The sequence below is a fragment of the Colossoma macropomum genome, unplaced genomic scaffold (assembly GCF_904425465.1).
Source record: "Colossoma macropomum unplaced genomic scaffold, Colossoma_macropomum, whole genome shotgun sequence".
Taxonomy (NCBI): domain Eukaryota; kingdom Metazoa; phylum Chordata; class Actinopteri; order Characiformes; family Serrasalmidae; genus Colossoma; species Colossoma macropomum.
In genome coordinates this window covers 62,201-82,159 of record NW_023495917.1, presented here as the reverse complement: position 1 = coordinate 82,159, position 19,959 = coordinate 62,201, and the positions used below count along the sequence as shown (strand labels likewise).

At 39.7% G+C, this 19,959-nt stretch overlaps 1 protein-coding gene and 1 pseudogene across 2 annotated transcripts in view; one reads left to right on the top strand and one right to left on the bottom strand.

Moving 5' to 3' along the window:
- Positions 1-1,700: 1,700 nt before the first annotated feature.
- The window catches only part of LOC118803505 (GTPase IMAP family member 4-like), a 55,526-nt gene continuing 37,267 nt past the window's right edge, over positions 1,701-19,959 (bottom strand). Inside the window, exons 2-5 of one of the 2 annotated variants that reach the window (XM_036563998.1) lie at positions 10,355-10,387; positions 8,237-8,860; positions 5,175-5,220; positions 1,701-2,123 (exon numbers count right to left, since the gene is read on the bottom strand). In XM_036563998.1, the coding sequence (XP_036419891.1) occupies positions 2,003-2,123; positions 5,175-5,220; positions 8,237-8,860; positions 10,355-10,370 (807 nt within the window). In that variant the 5' untranslated portion in view covers positions 10,371-10,387 and the 3' untranslated portion in view covers positions 1,701-2,002. Of the gene's footprint in view, positions 2,124-5,174; positions 5,221-8,236; positions 8,861-10,354; positions 10,669-19,959 lie in introns of those variants that run through there. The other variant, XM_036563997.1, reaches the window with a different exon arrangement.
- On the top strand, positions 11,939-13,133 carry LOC118803502 (annotated as a pseudogene).

The window sequence follows — 19,959 nt, the reverse complement described above, 5'->3', positions numbered from 1 at the left end:
CAACTTTGAAGACTGCAAGAGTACTTCCCATCCTGAAGAAGCCCTCGCTTGACAGCTCTGATGTCAACAACTACAGACCGGTATCACTCCTTTCTTTCCTTTCAAAAATTCTTGAACGTGCAGTCTATAATCAACTGTCTCTCTTTCTCACGCAGAACCAGCTCCAGGACCCCAACCAGTCTGGCTTCAAACCAGCGCACTCAACAGAAACTGCTCTTATAGCAGTGACAGAGAAGCTCCAGTCAGCAAGATCAGCCAGTATGTCATCTGTCCTGATTCTTCTTGACCTCTCAGCAGCTTTTGACACGGTCAACCACACAATCCTTCTGGATGTCCTCACCAACCTTGGAATCACTGGCTCTGCGTGGAAGTGGTTCAAGTCCTATCTGGAGGATCGCTCTTATCAGGTAACATGGAGAGGGTCCATATCCTCTCCATGCAGGCTCTCCACTGGTGTCCCACAAGGCTCGGTGCTAGGTCCTCTTCTCTTTTCTCTTTACACTAGCTCTCTTGGCAATGTAATATCATCTCATGGCTTCTCTTATCACTGTTATGCTGATGACACTCAACTAATGCTTTCTTTCTCACCCTCGGACACACAGGTTTCCAGTCGGATCTCGGCATGTCTGTCTGACATCTCTTCATGGATGGCAGCTCACCACCTGAAGCTCAATCCTAGCAAGACTGAGCTACTATTCATCCCTGCAACTACAGGTCCTCATCAAGATCTTGCCATCTCATTCGAGAACTCTCTGATTGTCCCGTCAGCAGAGGCAAGAAGTCTTGGTGTGGTTTTGGATGGCCAGTTATCGTTCTCGACTCACATTGTGAACATAACTCGGTCATGCAGATTTCTGCTGTTCAACATCCGGAGGATCCGACCCTTTCTCTCGAGAGAGGCCACTCAGGTGCTAGTGCAGTCTTTTGTCATCTCAAGGCTTGACTACTGCAACTCGCTCTTGGCTGGTCTTCCGATGCAGGCCATCAGGCCTCTGCAACTCATCCAGAATGCAGCAGCAAGACTCATCTTCAATCTCCCAAAGTTCAGCCACGTCACCCCACTGCTGCGCTCCCTTCACTGGCTTCCTGTAGCTGCACGCATCAGATTTAAAACCCTTATGCTTGCCTACAAGGCCAAAAATGGACCAGCCCCTCCCTACTTGATGGCAATGGTCAAATCTCGAACTGTACCACGAGCCCTTCGAGCTTCGAGTACAGCTCGGCTTGACCCGCCATCCTTCAAGGCGCGTGGAAGGCAAGCAACTAGACTGTTCTCTGTGCTGGCACCCAGGTGGTGGAACGAACTCCCACTGGCTGTCCGTACAGCAGAGTCTCTCGCTGTCTTCAAACGCAGACTGAAGACACACCTGTTTATTCAGCACTTAAATGAGCACTAAATTAAGTATTGATTGTAATGTATTGTACAGCACTTATGTATTTTATCGTATTGCACTGTTCTGTGTTTAACTCTGTCCCTTTTTCACTAGGTGTCAATGACCTTCTGATTCTACCAGTATCTGAGCTTAGGACTGACTTTCTCTCTAACCTATCGGTAGCTAGCGAAGATTCTTTCTCTGGATAGACAAAGCACTTTTTGTAAGTCGCTCTGGATAAGAGCGTCTGCTAAATGATGTAAATGTAAATGTAAAATGATTTGTTGCTCAGTAGCTCATAAACAGAATAATTCATCTGTGGTAAAATCATAACTCTGGAGCTGTTTGAGAATTCATGTGTAAAAAGTAGGAAAATGATGGTGAATCCATGATAAAGAGTATTAACAGACATAAAGCTTAGCTCTTCTCTTAAATAGAGAATCTACCAGTAGATCTTATTATAGTGATCTGAGATCGACTGGCTATGCCTCGATCCAGACAGTAGGGGGCGATCACAGGCTTTTCCTCATTCTAGATAAAGCCATCTATGGGGAAACTGCACTGGTGTTTACAGTGGTCTTTACTCCCTCTATTCAGGGTGGTAATAAGTATTATCCATGATACTGTACTCACCTCAGTTCAGGTGAAGACTCTCCCTGTTTGAAGGCTATGTCTCTATCCATTGACTGATCACTCTTCATAGACACACAGCTGGGCTCAGGAGAGTCTGGTCTCTTACTGTGAATCAGACTAAAACACATTCTCTGTTAAGAGCTGTAGACTTTAATGCGTCTCCCACCATCACACAATGACTTCATCTCTTATTACACTCAGTAATTTCTCTAAACACTCTTTGGAGAAGGTAAAGTGAAAGTTGATACCAAGTGACACACATGTATTACACACTTTCTGAGAACAGAGCTCATTTTAGGCCTTGAAAGTCTTTAAAACTTTACTTTCTTCTTTGGTGTTTTTGACACAGTATTAATCAAAGTAAGAGCTCAACCTTCAGAAAATGATATTTTCCCACATCAGGCTGTCAAATTAGATACTATATAAGCCATTTTACCCATTAATGAATGGGTATCAGGGCTGAACACAGAGATCATATTCCCCATTACGCTTATATTAATGCAGTAAAATCACATATAAAGTAAGTTGAAAAATTGTTTTAATCAAAATGTTTTCATTAAATTATTTGTTTTTAATCCATTTTCATTTCATTTTCATTTAAATTAATTAATGGATAAAAACTGGGTAACATGGTTGTGAGTTTAGTCTAAAATAAGCAGCACTCAGGAGTTGTTAGCTTGACAGGGGGCACAGGCTGCATGCTAACTACTAATTACCATATAGTTCACATAAATGAAAAAATACATATTTTTTTTCTAACAATAATTTTGGTAACAGTGTTACGTCCATAGGATGCATGTTTTGTTTTGCTTGCTTCTCTTTCTTTCTCTCTCTCTCTCTCATACTGTCGCTTATTAGGAACCCGCCCACTTGTGTGTGTGATTGGCTGGAGTACCCGTAACGAAATTGCATCTGATTGGCTGGCTGAAATTGCATGGAGTATATCTTCAACGCCTGCGCCGGATGTCATCGAGGCTTTCCTCCATGGCGGCTTGGAGCGACTGTTTTAGATGTGAACCGCAGCGCAGCTTGTTTGTTTGTTTTGTTGCTAGCGATTGTCTATTCTCCTCCCAAATGAAATAGCTTAGCTTTACCTCTTGTTCCCTACCCAGTTATCTCTGCAGTTAAACCATAAGCTCACGATCTGTCTCTGTAAATGTTCACTCTTATGCCGACCAGGTTGTAGGAGTGGGTGCCATTTCTTTTGTCCCTCTTTCCTCCTGTTTTTGGTATAGTTAGGGAGTTCGGGAAGACTGACTGTAGTTTTGTTTCTTTATGTTTACATAGGTAAGTTAGTTCTCTACAATCTCTAGCTAGACTGGTTATGTTTGTTGTTTTGGCGCTTGCCCACTCTGACGTTCTCCTGTGTCGTTTACACAAAAGAGCAGCATAAAAAGAAAATAACACGACTTGACCTGTTTAAACGTCATCTGGCTCTCTTTTGTCCTTTTTTATGTTATGATCATCACAAACCCCTAGACAGGTCGTAACAACAGTGTTGAATAGTCAAGCTTTACTGCAGCCAGATCAGCTTTTTGTGTGTAAATTGAGAAAACAGAATGAAAATACTGACTTGTTTGATGGTCTTTCTGCAGAAAACAAGACGATGATGCAAATTCCTGTTTATATCATAATAAATGGAACGTCCCATTTTTTAATGTGGGGAACAGGTTTGGGTAACAGGGGTGCACATAAAATGTGGGACACAGGTTAAAATGGCTTTTTGTTAAAATAAAATAATAAAGAAAAATAATTCTTTAAACATTAAGTCGCTTGGAATTTAACAAAATAACAGAGATGTATGAGAAGTTAAAGGAAAACCCAACATAAAGTGTCCTGAGAGGATGTTGGATCTCCAAGAGTGACCAGAACAGCTTTATTGTGCCTTGGTGTGGATTCTACAAGTCTCTGGAACTGTACTGGAGGGACGGAACACCGTTCTTCCAAAAGATATTCCCTCAGTTGGAGGTGGAGAGCGCTGTCTAACATGCTGCTACAAAATCTCCCATAGCTGTTCAACTGGGTTGAGATTTGGTGACTGTAAAGGCCGCAGCACAGCCCATACACCTAAAGGCAGATATCACTTTAGTCACTGTTTCTATGGAAACACTGGCCAGATGAGCAGCCTTTGTGACTGAAGCTCTGTGCCCCAATAATGACCCTCTTTCACAGTCATTTACATCCAAAGTTGAGGTCAGATGGGTCAGCTCAGCATTTTTATACATGACACAGAGCACAGTGGGATGTTATTTGCTTAATGGTATCATCCAGCACACCTGTCTGGAAGCATCTGCACACGGATTGTTTCTCCACTCGTTTATTCTTTTTTTTCATTCAATTTGTCACTTTTTCAAACCTAATTCAGCTCAGCAAAAACAGTAACAGAGTAATACTACTCTACGTTACTAGTACTAGTAATAACTATAGTTGTACATAATTTGTTCATAACTCTGGAGTCATTTGAAATTCATGTGTACAAAATAGGAAAATGATGGTGAATCCATAATTTTCCTATTTTGTACACATGAATTCTTTTCAATCTGATCTACAGGCTAGTTAAAGCCTGTAAACGGTGGAAAAGCAGCTCATCTCACCTTTTTCTCCTTCGTCTCACTCTAATAATGAAGCTGAGAGCTGATCAGAGTTAATGATCTTCTCAGCGAAGCTCGTTCTGCTCGTTAGTTTGTGCTGATGATGCACATGATTCATTCACGTGACGTTACTGAGTAGGATGTGCGCATGCGGGTCATTTCAGGACGCCGGTTCGTTCACATTAATGACAGATTTGAATCACTTATTTTACACACATACAAAAACCTTAAGTCAGATTTATGCCATTCAGCGGTTGATTACATTACTTGAGTTCTGTAAGCTTCTCCTTTACATTCAACTACATTATTAAAAGTAATTTGAACCTTTTTAATTGATATTTAGCTCAATAAATTGCTCTTTTATTAAGGCATCCTTTGTGTGAGCAAGTAAGCAAGTAATAATAAAATAATTCAATTGCTTATTTCCTCTACAACTAATGTCAATCAAATATCATGAGCAATTTCTCCCACCACTGAGATACTCTGTTCACTTTTCCAAGATTTACATCCAGCTGCAGGAGAGCATCATATTGTTGAGGTCATTGTAAGAAAATTTATGCTTTATGCAAAAACTCACCTGCCAAGTTTTTCAGAGACACTCGTTTTGGAGGTCAAGCTTCCCCCTAAAAATAAAAAATGAAACATTCCTTATAATTATGTCACTTAAGTGGCATCTCCAGTAGGAGCTAAAGAAAGATTAAACATACGAGAAAAGAAAAGCTGATTAATTTTTACACAAATAAAGAATGCAGAAAGAACACAGGTGTTACTCATTATAATACATTCTGCTTTGTAAAATAAAACAAGAAACAAATTTAACATTGTTTTAGGTATCAGGGCTGGAATATACAGGGCACTTTAATAAGGAATGTGAATCAAATGTACAACCAAATATATTATGACCCAAATATTTTTAACATTCTCCCTGTGTTCTTTTGTTTCTGATTGTGTTAATGAACGTATTACTCATTAACTTTTTGTATAATGAGTCCACAGACTACTGATAATTTCACAATGCAGACAAAAATTAGATGAAGTTGGATATTGTGATGAGAATGAAAGTAACGTGTACGAATTCACTGCATCCTTGACTGGATGTTTAACATATACAGATCCTGAAAATGAAGTGTTTTTGCTGTATAATGAAGCCAATATAATTCAGACCAACACAGTCGGTTTTAACTACGTTAAAAAGTTCTGATTTGATTTTTCAATTCAATTCAACATTTATAGCACTTTTTACAACGGACATCGTCACGAAGAAGCTTTGCAGAAATCCAGGCATGAGATCATGAAGAACAACCACTGAGAGGAACAAAGACTCAAAAGTAAAAACCACATAATCATGAAGAAGAACTACTTCTCGCTGATACCAAAATGAATTACTCCAGATACAGCAAAGCAGTCTCTATAAAGGGTAAGTACTACCAACTGTGGTTCCTAAGTCAAATCCGAAAAGAAAAAAGTGCCAAAACGTCTGTTACGTACATTCAGCTGTTCAAAAAGTTAACGAAACTCTATTTCCAACTTTTATCATATCTCCATGTGTTTACTGTGGAAACTCATATCACTGTGGTGATAAAAATAGGATATATTTAGAGATGGGACAGATCCAATCCTATATCGGTCTCGGGTCCGACGTTGACGTCACTTCACTCATTGGATATCGGACGGAGAGGGCCGATCCACTTACCAATCCATGTCCCAGTCCAGCTTGCACTGGACCATGAACCCGCCGTAACGTAACATAACATAACAGACACATCACCGATCCAGATTCCATTCCACATCTTACCATGAACCCATGGCAACTTCAGTCTGTAACTGAGTGAGCAAATCACAGCTGCTGGTTTGACTAAAATGTCGTTTGTTTGGTGATATTTCAGTCCGGAAACACAGAAAAGCAAGACCAGTACTTGTAAAGTGTGTAAGGCCAGCGTGCCGAGGGGTGAAAGTACGGCTGCTTTGTACAATACAACCAGTTTAATCACCTGCAGAGGTTTCATGTGAAAGAATACCAGGAGCTCATGCTAAGAGACAGGAAGACGCCGCCCGGCAGCGAGGCTCGCTGATGCTTTCCAGAAATGCGATAAATGTCCAGTACACAACCCAAAGGCTAAAGGGGTCACCGAGAAGCTGCTCAACTTCATTATACTTGATGACTAACCGCTATCTGTAGTGGAAAATGGATTTCACAGCCTGTTGGAGAACTTAGAGCCCAGGTAAAATCTGTATTCCTGAAAATACATTTCAGAGATTCAGAGATGTTGATACTCAAACTGTACAACCAAGTGTCATCACAGTTAGCGGCGCAGTTAGACAGATGTTTAAGCCATGAGCTTCACAACTGATATTTGGAGCTCAGATGTTCCAGTGTCTCTCATAAGACCCACTGTGAACTCGGAAACATACAACTATTTTGCCAAAAGTATTCACTCAAATCATTGAATTCAGGTGTTCCAATCACTTCCATGGCCACAGGTGTATAAAACCAAGCACCTAGGCCTGCAGACTGCTTCTACAAACATTAGTGAAAGAATGGGTCGCTCTCAGGAGCTCAGTGAATTCCAGCGTGGTACAGTGATAGGATGCCACCTGTGCAAAAAGTCCAGTCGTGAAATTCTCGCTACTAAATATTCCACAGTCAACTGTCAGTGGTATTATAACAAAGTGGTAGCGATTGGGAATGACAGCAACTCAGCCACAAAGTGGTCAGCCACATAAAATAACAGAGCGAGGTCAGCGGATGCTGAGGTGCATAGTGTGCAGCGGTCGCTAACTTTCTGCAGAGTCAATCACTACAGACCTCTAAACTTCATGTGGCCCTCAGATCAGCTCAAGAACAGCATAGAGAGCTTCATGGAATGGGTTTCCATGACTGAGCAGCTGCATCCAAGCCTTACATCACCAAGCGCAATGCAAAGCGTTGAATGCAGTGGTGTAAAGCGCCGCCACTGGACTCTAGAGTGTTCTCTGGAGTGACGAATCACGCTTCTCCATCTGGCAATGCGATGGACGAGTTTGGGTATGGCGGTTGCCCAGGAGAACGGTACTTGTCTGACTGCATTGTGCCAAGTGTAAAGTTTGGCGGAGGGGGGATTATGGTGTGGGGTTGTTGGGCTCGGCCCCTTAGTTCCAGTGAAAGGAACTCTTAATGCTTCAGCAGACCAAGAGATTTTGGACAATTTCATGCTCCCAACTTTGTGGGAACAGTTTGTGGATGGCCCCTTCCTGTTCCAACATGACTGTGCACCAGTGCACAAAGCAAAGTCCATAAAGACAGGAGGAAAAGTGCAGGGAGTCACACACCAGCAGTTCAGCTGCAGCCTCTATTACAGATATGCTTAGTGATTGGAAGATTAAACACCTTAACAACAATAACAATGATAATATTAAAGTGAAAAGAGCTCTTGTATCAGAATCTGTATCGGTATCGGCAGTTGTGTATCGGAATCGGATCAGCCCCTCACTATATATATATATTGCTTTATGATCTATTGATATAGGGTGCAGCTCTAGTCTATAGGTCTATGCTTTGTCTTATACCTATAACCTAGTCTGTCAAAAAATGATAACCTTTTTAAGCACTTTTAAAATGAATTGGCTATTAAGCTTCATCAAATAACTTAATTTACTTACCACCTAAATGTTGATGCTTCAGTTTCATTTCAAGATCTTTCATCTCGTCGTCTGTGTTTGTGTACCATCTACCACCATTGGCTGCTACCAGTTTGTCTATCTTTGCTAGAAGTTCCTCTTGATCCTTTTTACCAGGGTTTTCACTGAAGGCGTGGTACCTGCTGCCACACTTCTGAACCAGCTGCTGAAGACTGTCCCCAGCAGTCCTGATATACTCCTCAATGGAGGTATTTTTTCTTTTAAAAGTGAAGAGGATAATGGTGAACATGTAGAGCTTCTGCCCAAACACTTCTATCAGTCTGTCCACTGTGTCCCTCTCATCCTGGGTGAATCGGCCCAGGGGGATCACCAGCAGGAAAACATGAGGCCCTGGGGCTGAGAGCTGGAGGCACTGGAGCAGTTTCTTCTTAGCTGTGTTTGAGTCCATTGTTGCAGTCAGTCCTGGAGTGTCCACCACCATGATCCGCTTTCCTCCCAAGGTCACAGTCTGAGCCTCGCACTGCTGGGTGACTGCAGAGCCACTGAGCTCAGACAAAAAGCATGAAGATCCAAGCAGTGTGTTGCCTGATTCACTCTTGCCTGCACCTACATTCCCGTGAAGGACCACCCGGAGGTCCTGCTCCCCTAGTGAGACGATAACAACAAAAAAAAGGAGACACAAACAATGAGGGTGGAACCTTTAACAGGAGAAGAAAAAAAATTCTCAACTTCTAATGGAAGTTAATGGAGTTATTTATCCCAAGTCTTTCTGGACTATTTCCAAATGAGGGATACGAGGATACAGGGTTTTGTCCCAAAAGTGATGAGATAGATAGATAGACAGATAGATAAACAGATAGGTAGACAGATAGATAGATAGTCAACTCAATTTTTCATTTTCTTAGACACAGATTTATTTTAGCTTTAATTCAGTACATCACATTTCCAGTGGGTTAAAAGTTTATATACACCAAATTTAAACATACTGTAAGATTCGAAAAATGACTTTTAGAAGCTTCTACCAGTCATCATAAGTAGTTAAGTTGGTGTGCACCTGTGGCTGCGTCTAAGGGCCTCACGTACCTTGACCTTACTACCATGGGAAAATCCAAGAACTGGTTCACCTCGCCACCGTGCCGCCCACATAAACAAACAATTTGGTAAAATATAATGAAGCTTAACTGTGAAGATGCAGCAGCTACAAAGTTTAAACTTACATTTACAGAAATATCTACAGGTTTGAAAAAAAAAAAAATCAACAAATAAGTGAATATATGAATAACAAAAACGTGTGATTAGTAGATTAACAGAACATTAGTGAGCACACTATAATCAGACAGCTTGAGGGAATCAGAGGGAGTAGCCCTACCTTGAAAACAAACTGTTGAAAATCTGTTGAAAATCTGGCTCCCAGCTTTAATGTCCATCATTCACTTATTTATTATTTTGTTTTATTTAATAATCTTTAAAAGATGTAGGTCATGAGCTTACCTATCACTAAAATGAATCACTTCTCCTAAGACACTGACTGGGCTTATTCAGAATTAACAGAAGTGGGTTAGAATTTCCCTGCTGAACCATTAGAAACCATTAGGATTAAAACCTAATGGATTTACTTTCTAATGGGAATTGGCTTTTCAACAGAGACCACTAGCTTCCTGTAGAAGACCTTAAGGAAACCATCAAATGCACTTAGAATCAGCCACTGGTCACCTATTAAACCATTAGAATCCTTTACATAGTGATAGCAACCCATCAAAAAAACCATCAGAGACCAACAAAAACACGTAATGGTTTCTAAGGGTGCTTTCAGCGTTTTCAGTGGGGTTAAGAGGCCCAGGCCAGACTTTTTGTCTTTCCTTTTTTTTCATTATTATTTTATATCATAAGAAACTGCTTGATTATGTTAAAAGATAAATATATATAACAGTACAGACGGTTCTTTGTCACAAAACGTTCACATTTTCTGTCTGGACTGATCCGCACTGACTCTCCAACACCAAACTCTACCTAAACCTTCAACAACACTGACAAATACTGAACCAGCCATTAGGACACGAGGATAGGAGGACAGAGTCCCGGAGCTGATCTGACCCGCTTCAGCTTAACGCTACAGTTTCAGCACTGAAGGCTACTTACTGTCCGAGTGGGCCATTTCTGTAGTTTCTGTAGTTACTGTAGTTTCTGTGGACTGCAGGGTTAAACCTGTAGATGACGTTGCTCTTCTGATGAACTCATTCCTTTAGTTTCTCTCTGGAGAATCATCGGCGCGTTAAAACCATTCTGTTGTAAAATAAGTTCAAATAAAACTATTCGCTACACGAGCTACTCGAAGACGGAGCTCTGAGGAAGCCGAGAGACACAGACTACATCCGGGACCCGGAGTCTGCACACAGACAAAACCGAAACTAACAGCAAACCGGAAACAGCCGCCATTACACAACCAGAGCGGGTGTATGAGGAGCCTGGCCGCTCCTGTTCCTCCCGTTATATCATAACAGGACTGCTGATCAGCAGGGGGCGCCCGCGAGTGAGTCCTCAGTGAATGGGAGTGAATGGAGCTCAACGGCTAAAAATGAACAGTTAAAATAGTTTCTAATCACTGAACCAGAACTTTCCTTTAATTTTAGACAGTAGAAGGATGGATTTTACTAAAAAACAAAGAAATCTCACCTGTTTGTTTACTTTTTTCTACAGCAAACGGGTTTTGGGCAGCAGGAGGCGGGCTTTACTGCTAGAGTGTGATGATTGATTGGCGAGCGGAGCGGCTCATTGGCTGTTCGCGCTCACTGACGTCATGAACGTACATGAGGCGCCGTTTTAAACTCCTATAACTCGAGTTTAAAAGCTCTTAAAAACATAACAGCGGTGTTAAAGTGTTTTATGCTGTTCTGTGTTCAGGAAATGATTGTATTCTTTTATATTAAAACTATTTAAGCATTCATAAACTATGATTTTGCTCAAATGCTCCATATCAACCCATTCATTTTGAACTCGCTCGGGATCGCCCTCTAGCGTCTGAAACCCGGAAGACCCTGCAGAGTGGAAACTCTCCTTTCTACAGGCTCTCTGACACAACTTTACTTGGGGGGGGGCAGGAAGCAGCCAGGCTCCTTATAAACAGCCTCCATTACTCGCTTCTTCCTTACCCGAAATGGCAGCGAACAAATAAAGTAACGTCAATAAAAATAAATGAATGAGTAAAAACTCGATACTGTTTGAGATGAATGTATCCATGAATACTTTTGGAACAGATATTAGTGAATATATCTGTGTATTCACTGTCAGACCTTTCAGTTGCTGTTGGAGGAGCCGTCACTAAGATGCAGCACACTAATATGAAGCCATAGCTAATATGTGAGCTTCACTGGACCAAGTACAGTCCAAATGAAGTGACCTCTACAGTTCTGAGCATAAACAGACTTGATGTAGCAAAAAACACAAATCCAAAAGCCCTAAATGACACTATTTTCCCCCAATATCATAACTGGCTTGTGTCTTATATGCAAAAGTTGAAAAAAAGTATAAAAATAAAATTGTGAAATTTAATTTTTTTTTAATATTTTATTTAAAGTTATTTTTTATTTGGTCATTTGGATTAAACAAAGTTCTTCAATGAGGCTCTGTTTAGGCTCCAGGCAGAACTTTTGAGGCGACTGTCCACCCTGTTATTGACAAGTGATCAGATCAGGTTGTGTGTTTAGACATCACAAACCTATCTGCATGGGTTGCTATGGTAACAACATAGGCATCAGTAACTGTGCTGGTGATGCGGATTTCAAACGTGGCTGCAGGAGAGTTGGACGTACATCGTCTCATCCTCCGAACTCTTCAAAATTCTCTGGCATGAGCATAAATCGTCTGCACTCTTCCTGAATCCCAGCACTTCCATTACTCCAGTTATCAAAAATTGGATTTCATGTGGTTTTGTGCAGTTCACACTATCAAAAATCAGTCTGGGTACAATCTGGATTTACCACAAATAGGATTAGGTCTGAAAGTCTGAACAAGGCCTTAGTGTTCTTCCTTAACATTGCTCTGTTTTCTGTTTTAAGTCTCTATAAGGATAGTGCTGGTGGGGAAGACTGGTGTGGGGAAGACTCTACTGGAAACACCATCTTGGGCCAGGAGGTCTTCCACGTGTCCAGTTCTGCTCAGTCAGTGACCAAAGACTGTATAAAGGCCAGAGCAGAGGTTGATGGCTGTAAAGTGTCTGTGGTCGTCACTCCTGGTTTATTTGACACTGACCTGACAGAAACAGCAGTGATTAACAGACTGGTTGAATGTATCACTCTGTCCTGTCCTGGACCACACGTCTTCCTCCTGGTGCTCTCAGTGGGTCGCTTCACTCAGGAGGATCGGCAGACGGTGAAGAGACTGCACTGGATCTTTGGTGATGAGGCGCCTAAATACACCATCGTTCTCTTCACTGAGGTGGACCGACTGGAAAACCGGACCATAAAGGAGTATTTGGCTACAGCAGGAAACGAGCTGAGTCAGGTGGTGGAGACGTGTGGTGGACGCTATCACTTCTTTATCAATGAGAACATGGCAGACCGCACTCAGGTCACTGCACTGATGGATAAGATCTTCAGTTTGGGGTCAGAAAATGATGGTGGCTACTCACCAACGAGATGTATGAAAGTGTGGAGAGAGAGGAAGAGCTGAGAAGAGAGATGGAAGAACTGGTTGAGGCCAAAGACAAAGAGATAGTCCAGCTGAAGTGGGAGCTCAGAGAAAGAGCAGAGAGAGACGTGAAGAAGAAGAAAATTCCACAGTTCAGAAAAGCTGCAGAGCAGTGTAAACAGCAGTGATAATGACTCTCACTCACACTCTCCTCTCCTCTCTCCATCCTGTCCTCCTCATTCATCCCTATATCTATATCCAGTGATCTCACCTCTTCAGTTTGTTCTGCACACTATAGGATCATGGATGCAGTTTTATGCTTGTGTATGAATAATTTATACACAGAAATTCTGCATAAGGATTGATGGCTTTTTTATATTTTTCACTTCTTCTTCTTATTATTATCTATTTATTTATTCTATAATATAAAAATTTGATTTCATTTATGCTTTATTTTGATTTCAAAATAATAAAAATAATAATTATCAGAATAATAAATATACTTATTTACATTATTTATAATCGTTATTCTAATATCCTAACAATAGTAAGATAAATAAACGATTACATAATAATAATTCAATGTGTTTATTTGTATTAATTAATTAGTTTATTTATTTATATGTATTTATTTATTCAATAATATACGAACTTAATTTTATGTTTTATTTTATTTGTATAATAATAATAATAACAATAATAGTCATTTTAAAATAATTACACTGATTTACAAAATTTACTATTATTATTATAAAATAAACAAATGATTAAATAACAATAATAGTAATAATAATAATAATAATAATCATGCAATAATTAAACTCATTTAAATTATTTATAATTATTAACATTATAATATTTATTAACATTATATTAGTTATTTTTAAATGTTTATTTCAGTGGCCAACGGGTCTAAACAGCTGTGAAGTAGTGCTGATCTTTTAAATGCAAAGGGCTTGAGCTCGTCTCTAATTTTATATACTGTCTCTAATTTTATACACTGTCTCTGATTTTATATACTGTCTCTAATTTTATATTTTCTCCTAAGACCCATGAGATCTCTAAACTCTATTCTAGACTGCTGGGAACTGAAAAGCCTCTCTCTTATTTTGGTCAGTGTTTATCTGTTAAAGGAATAAAGCACGGTCCAAAAAAGGAACTGGGCAGTAAACAGTACAGAATGCAGCTATATAACATAGGAAGCATCACAGAAAAGCTCAGTATTATTATTTGACTTTTTTTTAATGTCTTACAAATTCCAATATCAAATTTGACTGAAATGACTACAATTACTGGTTCTGCTTCTTCAGTTTGGTGCTGGTTATGTGTAACGTTGCTCAAACACTAGAAGGCAATATTAACCCAGATGTTTCCATAAATACATCCCTAAAACTTCTCTCAACCCTCTCAAACCTCATCTAGGTCTCCATTACAGTCAGCAGACTTGTCAGTGTAGTGTTGGACACAGAATGACTTACTTTGAGCTACAGAAATGAACAAAACTTCACCACTACGGACATTTCAGGCAACACAAAGGCTGCACAGGACTGATGTTGGATCAGTAATTATGACTGTCATTTCTATAATAAACGATTCTAGATCAGCAATCCTGCTCCTGAGACAGAGAGGTCACCCGCAGCATCTACTCTGTGATGACACTGTGGTCACTTTTATAGCCCACAGTGTGTCGGACTGTGTTCTACACCACACTGAGAAGTCTGCGCCGCCTTAATGAAGACATAGACGTGGTTTGAGAGGTTGAAAGATGTTTTCAGGAAGTATTTACAGAAATGATTTAGGTGAATATTGACTTCTAGTGTTTGTTAGAAATGTTAGCTTCACAGCTCCAAAACAAAGTTTGGATACCAATCAAGTCTGGGCTAAAAGACGACATTGGGGTCAGTAGGAAACCGTTTAAATTTTATATTTTGCTGAACCGCTCCTTTAAACAGGTTCTTAGTCATAAAATGAGTCCGGCAGCTGATGACCAGGAAACCTGTACATAAACCGTTAACACATTCTGTTCTACTGTGTTTGTGATGATACTTACTGTTTAACTGGTCTGCATTATTTTACCACTGCCAGTTTGTTGTTGTGGCACACAGACAAATCCAGCAGCTTCTGAAACAAACCCTGCAGGCACAGGACGTCAATTTGCCGTCAGACAGACGTTGGACTCCAATGTTGGACAGACGTTGAATTTTGGTTGAAAATGAAAATCTGGCTGACGCCAAAACCCAACGTTGGCTTGACGTCAACCCTCCGACGTTGGACAGACGTTGAGTTTTGGTTGAAAATGAAAATCGGGCTGACGCCAAAACCCAACGTTGGCTTGACGTCAACTCCCGACGTTGGCCAGAGGTTGAGTTTTAGTTGAAAATGAAAATCGGGCTGACGCCAAAACCCAACGTTGGCTTGACGTCAATCCCCGACGTTGGACAGACGTTGAATTTTGGTTGCAAATGAAAAATCAGGCTGACGTCAAAACCTAGCGTTGACTGTGCATCAACCTCCAACGTCGGACAGAGCATTTGGGTGCCTTGCTCAAGTGCACTACAGTTGCCAATAGGAAGAGTCTGGGATTGAACTGCCAACCCTGCAATTAGTGAACAACCCGCTCTACCACCTGTGCCATGACTGCCCCATCCTAGCTGTGGCCACCTTAACGCCTTTCTGAAAGTCACCTTAAAAAAAAATAAAATAAAAAAATTAAACACACACACACACACAAACAAACAACAACAAAAAACACAAAGCAACGACTCCTTGAAAACACGTCTTTTTCAAGCTGTTCGGACTGACGTCAAAACCCAAAGTTCTTCAGCGACTTGAATTCAACCTAACTTCAACCATGAATTCATGCTTACATATTATATTCATTATATCATATATTCATAATTGTTCTCAAAATAAGACAGCTGACAAAAAAAGTACCAATAAAACATTTGCTTATTTATTTTAGTAAGACAACTAAAGACAACATTTTTCAAAGAAACAGAAAAAAAACATCGTTAAATTGGATACATATTGTGCTCCTAACTGTTTTGGGTTGGACGTGTAGCCTCCACTGCCAAACTGTCCAGGGGCTTGTTAAAGGTGGTCTGCCACGGCACAGGAAATATGTTCTGATCCTTGCTGTACCACTTTTTGACAGAAGCTGCAATGACAAAGAAAAACTAATCAGTCTTTGTCTAATGATGATTACAGACTACAATCAGAGGAGCCAATTAAAAAAAAAACAAACAAACATTGTAATAGACCATGACATAGGACGCAGGTAAGTAATTAGCCTAAGCTAGGGCTGCTTATATGCAATGCAGAAAATTAGGATTATTAACGGCCTATTAAGATGGTACTCGTAACTACACACTCAAATGCTCTTAAAGTTGAACTGGAAATCAAAACGCATTTTTTTTTTCTTAACGTGACATATTTCCGAGTGAAACAGACTACCTGGGTGGGAAATAACTGTGGGAAAACTGTTGTCATTTCTGTAATATGATTCATTAACTGCTGAAAGCTTTATTTTAAGGGTACTTTCAAATACATAGACGAGGCGAAATGCTAGGTAGCAGGCTAGCCTGTTAGCATCCATTTTGCTCTCACTTTTGTTAGACTTTCATGACAAAAGTAAAAAAAAAAAAACCTTGACATCTTTTTCCTGAAGTTTAACAACATTTGAGCAAGAGATGGACTGTGTATGTCTGTGTAACTGTGCATGTCACTCCTTTACCAACTAATTTCTATATTTATATCACCAGTTAAAATATATAAATATATTTATATATTTCATGTTCACTGATATACATCACATATTGCACGAGCAGCCCCCCACATATCACTGTATTGAAAATTTCCCAAAAATTACATTTTTAAGCAAAACTGTTCAGTTTTGTTATCTTGTGGGCCTTCCTGCTTTCTAGTGATAAACAGGTGGGTCTTGAGGTGGACAAGGTTGAGAACCCCCGCATTACAATACTTAAGAAAGTAATGTATTTAGAAAACATTTGGAATACATACACATTCTGAGAAAACCTCTGCAGTACTTTTTATTTCACACTGTTCTTTACTCTTACTGGTTGGCAGTAAATGTAATTATGTTAATGTTTCATGAAAAAATTAAATTATTCAAATGAATGCAAAAATGATTACAAAATTCCCAACATTATTTTGGCTCTCATGGCCTGTTTCAGTCCACTATTGCTCTTATAATCATGCTACCCTTTCACCAAAAATTTGCCATATCCCAATAATAAAATCTACTGTATTGCTAATTTGACAGTAACGTGGGTAGCTGTATGATTTTTAGTTAATAATGTTATATGTAACATGGCCAAATGCATGCAGAAGTCCAGTACAACACTATCGCTTATCACTTGTGAACATTTAAACTACTCAGAAGACTGTTCAGTTTAATCATCCCTCAAAGCAGTTCAGTAACACTGAGATTAATAACTGACTCATCACACTGATTTATCAGTGTACACCGGTTATGTGTTAGACTATATTAGACAGTCTCATTTGTTCCATATACTAATAATAATTATGCAACATTTGGTTCCGACCTGGTTCCGAGCTGATTGGTTGAGAAGTGTTGTAATCGTGCTGATATTTGTGACAACAGCACTGTTTTTTCCACAGCAAAACTGTATCACTCCGCTGACGTGTTGCCAAGTAACAAGTTTACAGGCTTTATGCATGCAAACCTTAGTTGTTTTGTATTTGTGCTCATACAAATTGAGACATTGACAAGATGGATGATTTTAAGATAACATTTGACCTGCAACCTGTTAGGACAGAAGGGTGTGACTGCAGACGCACATCAAATTCTGAACTTTGATATTTCTACAGTTCTATGGCTCTATCTGTATCACAAAAGGTGAGCTTTATAGTATTAGCAGTTATCTTGGGCTGTGCACAGGGCACAACAAGCTAGGGCAGAGGTCGGCAACCCAAATGCTGAGAAAAGCCATTTTGGCCTTTCGACAAAAATCAAACCACCTTGGGAGCCACAACAATGTCAATTTTACCATCTTGGCTGTAAATATGTCTCAGTACATGCTAATGTCCTAGTATAGGCTAAAAAATATAATATAAACGAAAACACATGCTTAATTTGCTCTGCTTTAAGCTTTAGCTCAGCTATGGCCGCTTTTCTCACATCTCTAGCAGGAAAGTTTTCCTCAAAAGGAATAGTTTTTGAAAAATGTCTCTAAATATTTGATTTTTTAATGAGGCTGAAGTCGCTTCTCATTCGCCAGCTTCATGTTCAAATTTTCATATTCCACCTTAAATGATGCCTGACGTACCAGAATGTAACTGCTGCATCATTTAAGGTGGAATGGGAAAATGTGAATGAGAAACTGACTTCAGCTTTGCAACTTTAGTGTTTGGCAGTTTCTTGTTACAGATTAAACGTATCAGGAAACCAGCTGGAGTGATTATAATTGCAAATAAGTCCATTCATCTCCAAATTATCAATGTTCGTCTTAAATCTCTCTCTGCCGTTTCGTTAGCTACTAGCTAGGTGAGGTTGTTGTGTGTTGATATGGTGACCAGCAGTCTGCGCGCCAATCTTCAGGGTTAAAGGGTGAATTAGCAGTTATACATTAACTCCAGTGTTTAAGACCATTTATTGTTAAACTGTGTTGAATGATCAGCAAAGCTTTATTTTACTGCAAATGAGTATTATTTTTTTACCTAAAAATCTAATTCTGCTGTGGGGCTGCAACAGGGCAGTAAAAGAGCTACGTTGCCAACCCCTGGTCTAGGGAATTTTACCATTGCATAGCAACAACTCATTTGTTGTAGAACTACTTTTTGGCAGAAGGTATTGTCAGTATTAAAGCATATTCAGTATGAAACTCTTTGATTTATTTTGTTTGTTTATTTTGTAGAAACTGTATAAAAGCAATAGAACACTCAAGGTTGTGTGTTATAGCGAATAACATCACGGCTGTAATAATCTAATCATATATCAAATCATAGCCGTGACATTATTATGCAATAACACACAATCTTGAGTGTTCTATTGCTTAAATAGCCATCAAAGAGAACTAGAATTCATGCCTTATGATAATAAGCCACCCCACTGTGCCTCAGAACTCAGAACATGCAACTTGTAACCATATCTGTAATGTTACAAATGAAAACAAATACAGCTGATACTGATAATCACAACTTTTGGAGGTCAGTGCCGCCGCTCACTTCTAAGCTAATCCAAACAATAGTGTCGAACGGCAACGAAAGGCGTTTCCATAAAATGAGAACGCCCACATCAGGAACACCCCCTTAACTTTCATTGGCTGATATGTCTGCAGAACGGCTTCTCTCATTGATGGATATGACTCAATGGTGAGAATACACCAGTATTTGTAAAGACGCTACGCATTCTAAATTAATATTGTTTTTACATGTTTTACATGAGCATTTAAAAATATGCACAAATGTACCGATTTTTATGATTTGTATAGAGTTCTGTCTCACGGTTTTGTGGTCCCCGACTTGAACTTGCAGTCTGAATGCCTATGATTGCTAATGGTAGCTATCAGCAGCGTTTTCAGCAGTACTACACAATCTGCTCCACACCAAGCATGATTTAAATTAATGCGCAATAATGGATTATAATGTGGATTATAATGTCCCTGATGATCAAAACCATTAAGAGTTTCTGTTGGTTCTTGGGGGTTTGTAATGTGTTTTGGCTTTTCTTGATGGGTTGATAATGTAAACGATCCTAACGATTTAACAAGTGATCTAGTGACAGATTCCAGATACATTTCTAATGCTTCACTTGGAAAATATTGGTCTCTATTGGTAAATATTAAGGGGGCAAAAACCATTAGGTTTTAATCCTAATGGTTCTAATGGTCTTTATTCAGCAGGGGTTATTGTTGTGCTGCCAGCTTGCACAACATAACTGAAAGTTGGGAATTGTTGACTTTCAAGCAACTAAATAAAATGATAAAATGTTAATGTAACAGTAAACTTACCGACATCACAATCTAATGAAGGCACTCGTTAATCTTGACCTTATTGATCTTTTTCGTGCTGTTCTGCTCACTCTGGAACATAACTGTGGCTTTTACTTCAAGCCCACGTGCCCGTGACATCACGTG